Below are 10,956 nucleotides of genomic sequence, written 5' to 3'. Positions count from 1 at the left end.
CTCACTGATAAACTCACTGCAGACTCTTGTTCCAGCACCAAATAACAGCCCGTCAAACTTACCAACAAGCTATAAATAAAGTGAAACATTTAGCTGCTGAGTTCAAAGGGATCCAGATTGGACTAACATTCATTGAGCGGCCTGAAACACAGCATAAAATGAACAATAATGTCACTCTGTGTTTGTGTGTGAATAGACGAATTTTTAAGGTGCTGTTGTGTTTGTGTGCTTATCGTGAAACCCTGAAGAGGCCAAGTTGCCTTTACGGCACAAAGATAGATAGCTTTTTGGCACAAAACAGGAAAAAGTGGTGCTGCTTTTCCTGTTCAAATGAAAAGCTGTCACATAAACTTCCAGGTTTACAACTCAAGGTTTCACAAGGGCCTTGTCTATACAAATAAGTGATGTAAAGTCAGGGGTGTTTAGTTTTTGTCATGAATGGGAGGTTGTTGACTATAGAAATGCTTTGGGGTCAAGCTGCATGTTAAGTAAACACATTCGATATTTTCCTTGTGGCCACAGGTTTGTTATATCCATCAGTCATCTGAGGCACTGTGTTAGGCTGCAGCAGTTCACACACTAAATGCATTAGGCGTCTTCACAATTTATTTAGAAGACATAATAAGTCAAAGCATAAAGTACAATATTTCAGTAATGTGGTTTGCAGAGATTCTCATATCTTTTTATCTTTTTTTTGCTTCTCAGTGAAATGGTAATAATGTGAAAAGCAAAAGTGCTTGAACACAGAATCTTTCTGAAGGCCACATTAGATGTGGTAATTATTGCCAATTCCTTACCCCGCAGAGCTGCAGAAAGACAGACGCTGCTGCCAAGGCAGAGGCATTGTTGTGGTGACATTTGAGTGGAGGATCAAACCGCTGATGAATAATCCATATTGAAAAGCTGTTCTTTCTGCCAAATGTCAAACAGCAGCAGGAGCCATTGTTCAAGAGACGGATTCTTAAACTTTTCATTCACCATCATCACGATGCTGTGTCACATACTGTATGTGAATGTGGCAATGCAGGATGCACTTAACGTACAGTTGTTTATAATCTGTTACATTAGACTCACATACTGCCAGTGATTAAAAGGTGGTTTGCTTATTTTCTTACCTACTTAATGTGAATGGTTTTTGACTGTGTTCAAACCAAATGAGAGATTCATCAGATGAATTTTCACTGGCAGTGGTGGTTGTTTAACAATTAGGACAACAACTCCCAAGATCCCACACTACTTCACTATACAATCAAACTGCGTCTTTTGTTCTCATTGATTCGTTTAGAGAAATGCTGTACATTTAAAGAATTTCATTTTTCTTCTTTTTTTATTATTTAAATTCACAGGGTGGCACAATGGTGCAGTCAGTGGTTAGCACTGTTGCCTCATAGGTGTGACTGTGAATGGGTGTTTGTCTGTATGTGTCAGCTGTTTAAGACGTGCCCAGTATCAGCTGGAAGCTCCAGCATCCATGGCCCTACAGACCATAAGTGGGTTTACAGAGGATGGGTTTTTAGTCACAGTTTCACTTTTCTTATCCTGCATTTGTGTGGATTTGTTGTGTCATATAAGTTAACCTAAGTCACTGTTATTTTCCCCCCTCCAAATTTTTGATTTTAATTAATTTTGGACACCTGAAGGAACAAAACCTGCAAGAATTTCTGAAGAAAATAGAAATGTTAATGGAACCTTTTTGATTCATATAATTTTGTATAACAACATATTGATTTTAATTCCTGTTTTGTCCCATTAAATCATGTAGTAACCCCTCAGACTGATCTTGCTTTAGCTTGGGAACCAGCAGTTTAAATGCTGTTAGCTGTCCCACCAATATGAGAATAAAACGCCACTCTAACTGCATGACCAACTGTAACTGTAGCTTTGAACGCGTCACCATCACAGCGGTATCCGCTCTATAAATTTCTTTCTTATTCTGGACAATAAAAAGGCATCTGTTATGCAGAGGACCCACTAGGAGATCTCACTGCAGCACTGCATCTCACAAATCTAGGAACTTTCACTCTCAGCCAGGCCTTTCCACATTTATCCTCTGCTACACTATGCGTACCAACCATGAGCCAACATCAACTTCCTGCTCCTCTCTGACTGTTTACTGCAGCAGCTGAGCAGATGAAGACAAAGATTTTAATACTGCTGTTAATCAAGAACACATCATAGCCTTCTGTAAGTGCTGTAAATTACCCGATCAGCCTTCCATTAGCATAAACTGGCTGAGTAATTCTACAAAGCAAGGTCATGTTCCAGGGCTTGAAGCAAGCGAAGAAGCATTTTTGAAATTACCAACAAATGGCTTCCAATTGGTCTAGCTGCACAAGTAACATCTGATTTGGACAGACTAGACAAAACATATTAATGAGTGCCTGCGGTCAGCACGTAGCTTTATTAGTCCCAACAGATGGTTTTCTGTTCTGACGGACCACTGCCTCTGAGTTTCCGTAAACACAAACACAGCACCTGGTTTTCTACGTGTGGGCTCCAAACAGGCCCGCCGTACACAAACATACACCATTGCCAATCCATTCCCTTACCTCATACACTGACTGAGACTGTTCTCATGTTCGCACAAATGCTCCAAGTGGATCCAGTCAGTCTTTGGAGGTTTTAGTTTAAATGTTGGTATTGATTTTGGTGGCGAAGGAAATGACGCGGTATGGCAGATTCAGTGTACTGCTGTTCCCTGTTTGGAAATGGATCTTAATCCAAGCTTGTCTACAGTGTCTCATAAAGGCTGTTTTGTCCCAGACACCAGTTAGATTTTATGAACTTATACAGACGTAACAAGACTGAAACATGGTCAAAAATTCAGTGCATCAACAAAGTCATTTAAATTTATCCTCTAGCGACCATGAATGTCTGGGAAAAGAAACACTTCATGGCAATCCATCAAGTAATTCTTGTTGATACTATAATTTGGGCCAGAATGGTGGACCAACCAGCATAGAGACATACAGCCACACAGCTGGTCTGCCAAAAAGCTGACAATGTTTTACTTGTGTGTACCCAGAGGTTCAGAGTTACAAAGACATCAAAACTTAATGTCCGACAAACTGCAAAGACGCTGACCTTCATATGCTGTAAGTGGAAATAAATTGCATCACCCTGCCCAGGAAACTTAAAGGAAGTCTGAATCACTGAACTTCCCATGAGGATAAGTAAGTATTGTTCACTTAATTTGTTTTGCTTTTGCCCTAAGTCACAATCAAGAAACTCAATTCCCCAGACTTTCCGCTCTCCATTTTTCCCTTAGCACAGTGTGAAACTTAGCCCCTGTATACCAGCATATCAGATGTATCTGTGCTATTTTTCAGCTGTAATTTGACTATTAGCCGTATAAATCTGCTCTTATCAGCAAAATATTGATGAATGATGTGTTTAACCTAATTATTTCTGGACTTTATTGTAGCGAGGCCTCGTGTGGCTTCCAGTCACTGTACAGAGAAAGCACCAAGACATGCGATACAGTTGCCTACAAAGGCCTGAATGGGAAAACTGTTTCTTGAGCGAACCTGCAAATTCCTAACAGATTGAGCTTCTGTCATTGAAGGCCCTGCTTTTGGAGAGTCAGTTGAAAGAAGCTTGTAACACTGCAGGATTTGTTTCAGGCCAAATACAGATAACGTTAGTAGGTGGACAATGGAGTCACTGATCTGAGTTTTACTTGTAACAGAGAAGCATGGAAGCCTTATTGAACAAGTCGGTGAATTACAGTGAGGCTCTTGTTTGCCAGCTTATGCTCAGCCAGGCATGATGGTGTACCTTTTAGGTTTGTGTTCAATCTATAGCTGTTGAGATCTTAGAAGATCAACAGCCGAAAAGAAAAGAAACTTGGACTCTTTTTAGTGTCGACAACACAATCTTACCCGTCTTGTCTGCCAGACTTCATTGCTAAGAATTGACCTTACTAAAAAGACACCCTAAACCAGACATTTTTTCTTTGCTGTACAGCATTTTAAATGCATGGCACCACAACACCAAAAATAAGAGCTTATTCAGTCTGATATGGCAAAGCAGGATGACTTCTGCAAATGTAATCTTCAGGTGTGCCACTCTCATTTATCTGTCATCCTCCTGGGGCTCCAGAGAGCATCTTTATCAGGGTTCCACAGAAAGGAATTTGCAAAGACTTCAGATGAAATATATGGAAGGACTGGTTTCAGCAGAATCACTACTGGCAGCCCTGAGAAGAGAAGATAATTACCACTTTGACAAGCTTTGATCACAGGTACAGTTATTCTCAGAATGTCGGTGTGATAGAACAATGAGATGACGGCTTCAAAATTCAGATGAATTTGCCCTAGTTCACCCACCCCAACACACACACACACACCATCCTTAGATTCTGAATAGCAGCTCTGTCTAGCACATGAAGAGACAAGGATGACAAAATGAGGGTAGTTGACGTGACATGGCCTAGCTGTCCATAATTCTCTTTTGATTTGTAGAGAGTGGAGAAAAGGGATATAATGATTGGGGGTGAGGATTGTGAGTAAGTCATCCATGACCTGCAAATACTGTAGATGGAATGAATCACTGTGGTTTCTTTTTTCGTCAGGAGGCAGCAAATGATTCAGTAAAATGACAGAGACATCAGTGGGCCTTGCGCTGGAGTCAGTTTTAGAAAAGTAGGAGGTGTGAAGTCATAAGGGGTAATGTTGGTGGGAAGAAGAAAAACTGAAGGTGAAGATGTAGCCTCGCCACAAAAAAGAAAGGTTCAGTTTATTGAGATCTCTTTGAAAATGCATCCAGACCACAGTGCAGCCCTAAAGCAAACATGCCTCCTACACTACCTGCCAGGGCTAAACTCAGATGCAGCATTTGTTAGCAGGGCCACCCAGTTATAGGAAGGGAGCGATCTCTCTGTGTGTTTGAAGGTCAAACATGTCAAATGAGTCAGGTTTTTCCTTCTCTGACCTCAAAATATAAACAAAGAAGCTTTCAAGTCAGTGCTATGTTTATTACATAGGTTCGCTTGGTTTGGAAATGGATTCTCCCACTCCTTCATGAATCACTTACATTTTACCTCTTCCTGTATCCTACTCATTAGCCCTGCACTGATGTTGTTCTCTTCAATGCTCAGATGCCTCAGAGGGAACTGCGTCCTGCATAGCAATGCCCCCATGATGTCGTTTCCTCCCACGTCGCTGATGCCATTCCTGTCCAGATCCACCTGTCGCAGACCTGTGTTCTCTTTCAGCATGTCGGCTAACAGCCTGACCCCCGGGTCTCCCAAGTTGTTCTCATCCAGGATGATCTGAGTCAGTGTACTGTTTCCTTTGAGGCTGTCGAAAAGTTCTTTCCATGCCACCAGATCAGCACCGCTGGTCTGTGCCAGCCCTAAGTACTGAAGATGCGAGTGGCCCCTCATATATGATGCTAATACCTTTACCCCATTGCTACTCAAGCCATTTCCCCCAATATCCAACTCCAAAAGTGCAAAAACCCTGAAAGAGCTCCATCCGGTGGGGAGCTGCACAACCACATTCTGCTCTGATGAGAAAAGCATTGCCTGTTGGACGGCAGCAGCAGCTCTCGCTGTTTGCTCCTGCAGCTCAGCTATTCCATTCAACAGGGTCAGCACTCCATGATCACGCAGTTTGTTTCCAAACAAGCTGAAGAGAGAGAAAACAGTGGTAACTGAGATTCGGAGTGCTCCAAGACCTCCTCATTTTAAAGGGTATGCACTTTCTCTGACATTAAGTTTTCCCTTATTAAGCTATAGTTTTAAATAACACACCGTATGAGAGTGTCACATAAATGTTTCGCATCTGTGTTCTGGAGCTCCAAACATTCAGCAAATCCTGTGGATGGGGTGTGGTTAAAATATACATGCATTTTCATCATCATTTAGTGCGAACTTTCAAATATTACTTTTGCTGTATATGTTAAAGGAATCATTAATATTCTAGTGTTGTGTGGTTAGCACTGTCGCCTCATAGCAAGAGGGTTCCAGGTTCGAATCCCGGTCTGGGCCCTTCTATGTGCAGTTTGCATGTTCTCCCTGTGCCTGCGTGGGTTTTCTCTGGGTACTCCGGCTTCCTCCCACAGTCCCAAAAAACATGCACATTAGGTTAATTGGCTACTCTACACTGCCCCTAGGTGTGAGTGTGTGGATGTCTGTCTTTGTGTGTCAGCCCTGTGATTGACTGGCGACCAGTCCAAGGTGTCCCCCACCTCTCGCCCGTAGTCAGCTGGGATAGGCTCCAGCCCCCCTGCGACCCTGACGGATAAGCGGTATAGAAAATAGATGGATGTGCTCTCTCTGTATCTCTCACATGTCAGCATGCAGTGTAAGTCTCTACAGCTGTCAAGATGTCTCTGAAAAAATGTTACAATGACTTGCTATTTCACATTTGCTGTATTTTGTGAAAAAGAAAAAAGAAAAATAACTCAGAAAGGTGAGGCACTGGAGGCATTTCTTGCTCACATAAAAGAGATGGATTGTGTAATTCAATAGTGAAAGGCTAAGATTTTATACTGCAATGATGAGTCTGTCCTTGGATTATTTGTGCCTTTTTACTGTCTCTTCACTTTTATTATGTTCTTTTCTAAAGTCATACTGGAACACTTTTAAAAGGCTAATGTTCCTGGCCTGACTTGTTATTCAGGGTGTTTTCTGAATTCAGTTATTCTCCCTTCTCAGATTTTGTAATGTGGACAAGTGGTGCCTGGGACTTACTGTAAGCCTTTGACCTGAGGCTTCACTCTCAGCACGTCCAGCAGGATGTGAGCACCATATGGGCCAATGAGATTGAGGTTGAGGTTGAGAAGCGTGACCTCAGACAGGCTGCTCTTGAGGGCCCCCGCCAAGCTCAGCAGAAGGTCGTCTGTCAGGTCCGTGTTCCTCAGAACCAGCTGCTCCACCTCATCAGATGTACTCAGCACTGTCATCATGGCATCAAGCTACTCTTACAAAGCAAGACAGATTCTTTATTTGGATTTGATTTGGTTTGGTGCAAAATGCTAGTAACTTAAATTCCCAGCTGTTCAGACATCCAAAATGTTGTCTTATCACTAAAAATGAAAAAAAAAATATTTTAAAAGTGATTTCATAAGGCCCAGAACTATGCAAACCAGTAGTTGGAAGTAAAAATATCTTGCAACCATACAAATATATTTATTTATTTCAAATATTCTTCTCTAGTTGTAAATCCTGATGGGAAAACGTACAAAGGAACAATACAAGTAGAAATATCACATCTAATTTCTAGTTCACCTCAACTGCCAGAGAGCAATCTTTCATGAAATTCAGAGATCACATTCTGTAGCAAATAATTTTTTTCCCTTATACTGAAATACATTCTGCATTACCGCTCTGAGAATAGAGTACTGCAAACACTGAGTATTTACTATTTGTGTGTGAGAGCAGCACAATGTGTAGCTGGCCAGGAATGAGACGAAAGAAGGGAGTTGCTGAAGGTTTTCTAAACACAGAGACGGGTTGAGAGTCCAGAAAGACATACGGTCTGGGTAGGGGCCACAAACACCATGCCACTTTACTGGACCTTGAGGAATTTTTCAGGCACTGTTGGAAGCTCTTTCATCATGATGGGTACAACCAAGCCAAACGCCTGCCGGTCCCAGATAAAACTCAGTGACCATTTGTTACAAATCATTTTTGTATTATCCTCCTGATAATGGAATAGTCATTTAACAGGGGATGCATTGTGAACAAATCAACTTGTTATGAGCCAACACAATGCTCCTTTCCTGTAAATGAAGTAGACTTTATAATTTTGGAATTTTATATCTAACACCTGATTGAAATGCTAATATGTGAATGGACATTTGCATCTTGAATTTTTACTTTTGTGTTTTTATTGCAACATAATTTCTGCTGCATCATTGTGGAAAATTTTAAGGCTGAAAACTAAATGGCCACTCAACATTAATGGGAAATGTATCCCTTTAAAGGACAAATTGTTTGGCAATTAAATTACTAGTTCTAACACATGATGCAGGGATGTGAGTGTTTCAATGGCTTTTGCCAGTAATTTAATGCCAAGCGTATTTCTGGCCAAAACACAGTTTCACACCGCAGTAATTTGTGTTGTACACGCACCTGTGCCTGCAGGTCTTGTTCTTTAACAGGCTCCTGTTTGCCAGCAGTCTGTCTGGCCGTGTCCTCTTCGTCCTCTGGCCCTCCATCAGGCTGTGGGACCGTGTCACTTTCTGCACTCTGCTCCACATCTGAGTCTGGTGCTCTGGGACACAATGATAGTCTCTTCTGGAGCCGGCACCTCTCCAGGACTTGGCATACAACAAGAAAAAAAAAAAATAACTCAGGTGCAATAAAACTGTCTCTTCTAAAGCCTAGTGCACACAGTGATATTGATATCCACTGTTGATGCGAGAGTGCAAATAATGAAATCTAAAATTCAGTTTGAGCTTTCATGAACAATAAAGAAAACATGTCTGCTGCTGGGGGGCAGAGCATGAATATTCCTGTAGCTGTGGGCACAAGAATATGTTTACGCAGTCACATTGAGGACTTATGGCTGTAGATTACTTACTTATGGGGACAAAACAAGTCCCCACAAATTAAATCACTAAAGACTTGCTTCAAGGTTAGATTGAGGTTAGGGTTAGGTTAAGGTAAGGGTTAGGATTAGGAAAGTATTGTTTATTGTTATGGTTAGGTGGTGGTTCAGGAAATGAAAGAAAGTCTATGTCATGTCAAAAAAGTGATATGTGTGTGTGTGTGTGTGAGACAATGTCTGCATAACCTCTCCCACACGTCAGCCATCTTCCTTCAAGCAGACATTGTTCAGTGCATCACTTTACTACTTTATAAAGTATATTATGTAAATCAGTGACAGCTCTCCAGGGGGATTCCAGTTCGTTCCTACTGTGCTGCGGTTTCTTTACTCACTGTTTGCCTTGAACCAGTTGTGTTTGTTTGGGCCTTGCTCCAAAGCAGCGCTCATTTCCACACATTCTTCATAGAAGTCTTTCAGTCTTTCCCCACCTCTGTTTTTCCCATTTGATCCCAGGTCTTTCTGTTTCTCTCCATTCTGCTTAGTCAGAGCTTCCTCATCCTGCAATGAATCTTTAAAAAGAAACCCTTTTGGTCTTTCCTTCTTTTTTTCAAAGAATATTAAATGGAAACAGCACATGCAGATGAACTGAAGGTCATCTCCACTTGTAAAGGATGGGCAGTTTTATTCTCCTCTATTTTTCCATCTGCTCTTACAGTAATGAAACAGGTCAAACTGTGCTCACCGAGAACTTTGCTTGTCTTGTTTGATCGAGGTTGCTCTGTTTCTGGCACTGTAGCATTGCTGGTGGCTTTCTGCTCTTGTCTCTCAGATGATGCTTTGTCTTCACATTTTTTAGCCACTGTTGACCTTAGCGAGACCTCCAAGTCTTTGCTGTCTTGCCCTTCTTCCCTCGTATTTCCAGCTGTCTTGCCTTTGCTCTCTTTCTGATTAGTTTGACCATTGCGTCGTTTCTTCTTGGAGGTCTCTTTAATCCCAGCAACACTGGGATCTTCACTGTCTGTGGATCTTCTTCCACCTTCCCTGGTGTGTCTTCTTGTCCTCCTCACTGATTTATTTTGTGGTTTGGCAGGAATAAACAGAGGGGATGATGGACATGACTCCATGCCTGCAATGGAGACAGAATGAAAGAAAGAAAAAAATGTTTTGTGGGACATTTTGTTTTTAGACTTGTCTATTAAAATCAAGGACTGGGCCTAATGTCAAAAAATGTTGATGAATAAGCTTTAGGAAGAAATGGAAAAATGAGACACTCATTTCCAGGCTTTGTACCATTGCCAGGGCTCTGCTCGAGAGGGAGAATTAAGTTCTCCTTTGTGCCGCTGTTCAGCTGTTGGCAGGAGCTGTATTTGTTTCGGAGACTTGTACATCTGAAATGAAAAATGTGCTTTTATCGTGACTCATATTTCCTCCCTTGTACCACCACCAACATCATTCCCTGATGTCATTCAATATGCATCATTTTCCCTCCTCTGTTGACCCACGATACATTAAATCTGCAGAACAGTGAATTTAAGCAATCTGTTTTGACTGGAACCAAGTTCTCATTTTCTGTGCTGTGCTGTCTGTCTCCCAGAAGATGAAATCTGACCTGTAACAGGGAATCCCACCAGCCAGCCAAGTCAACCTAAAGCAGCTCTTCTTGCCCTGCTGGAAGCCCGGAGTGTAGCGGTATTCGCAGCAGGAACTGATTCTGGTCACCATGATGCCATTAACGTACAAGGTAGCACTGAAGGGGTAACCTCTGTGCCTCTGAGAGATAAACTGGAACTGTTCTGAAGGATGGAAGGAGAAAATATTAGCTAAAAGGTTGAAGGTGATCATGTTTGATCCTTCTAACACATTGACTTACTTTGCTGTTAAGTTCAACAGGTTCAGGGATGGTTTTCTTTGTGTTCAGGATTCATTGTGCTGTGAGATGTTTGGGATGGCCAGATCCAGGAAATAGCATACAGCAGTCATTTTTAATGAATGACCCTTCATAGTCAAGCAGTGCCATCTTGCATCCCTTTTCACAGGTTGCATATTAATGAGTGGTTCACTACAAAAGCAGGCCTATGGAAGCACTGATTAACATGCTGTATTTCACTGTTAAACTGACAATAGCAATTTCAGTGACTATTGAGAGGAGCTGCTGATCCTGTGCCTGAGGATTTATTGTTAAATTACATTACGTCTAAGAGCTATAAGCAGTACAGCTGAAGAGCGATGTTCTCTACTAAGATTGTTCTGTTACAGTAGTTTCAGAGGCCCGAAGAGCTAAAATTATAATTTAAAAAAAGAAAGAAAAAGAAAAGACTATGCAATTTTTGTGCCTTGTCTTCTTCTTGTTTCCTTTTACTTTCTTGCAAGCCCCCAGGTGGGAACAACTGGCACATGTCGCATTAATGAAAAACCTAATCATGTTAAGGCCAAAAAAAGTCCAGTTTAGGAGCAATCG

The 10,956-nt window shown here is 41.6% G+C and overlaps 1 protein-coding gene across 1 annotated transcript; it reads right to left on the bottom strand.

The window, feature by feature from the left end:
• Positions 1-4,904: 4,904 nt before the first annotated feature.
• On the bottom strand, positions 4,905-10,534 carry LOC124057815. Its single transcript, XM_046386384.1, has 7 exons — positions 10,108-10,534; positions 9,789-9,886; positions 9,241-9,624; positions 8,891-9,067; positions 8,081-8,268; positions 6,698-6,921; positions 4,905-5,630 (listed from the first exon to the last, which is right to left on the bottom strand). Exons 1-7 carry the CDS (start codon positions 10,338-10,340, stop codon positions 5,027-5,029), a joined length of 1,908 nt encoding a protein of 635 aa, XP_046242340.1. The 5' UTR covers positions 10,341-10,534; the 3' UTR covers positions 4,905-5,026.
• Positions 10,535-10,956: the final 422 nt, after the last annotated feature.

The sequence above is a fragment of the Scatophagus argus genome, chromosome 4 (assembly GCF_020382885.2).
Source record: "Scatophagus argus isolate fScaArg1 chromosome 4, fScaArg1.pri, whole genome shotgun sequence".
Classification (NCBI taxonomy): domain Eukaryota; kingdom Metazoa; phylum Chordata; class Actinopteri; family Scatophagidae; genus Scatophagus; species Scatophagus argus.
This window is presented reverse-complemented; position numbering and strand designations above follow the sequence as displayed.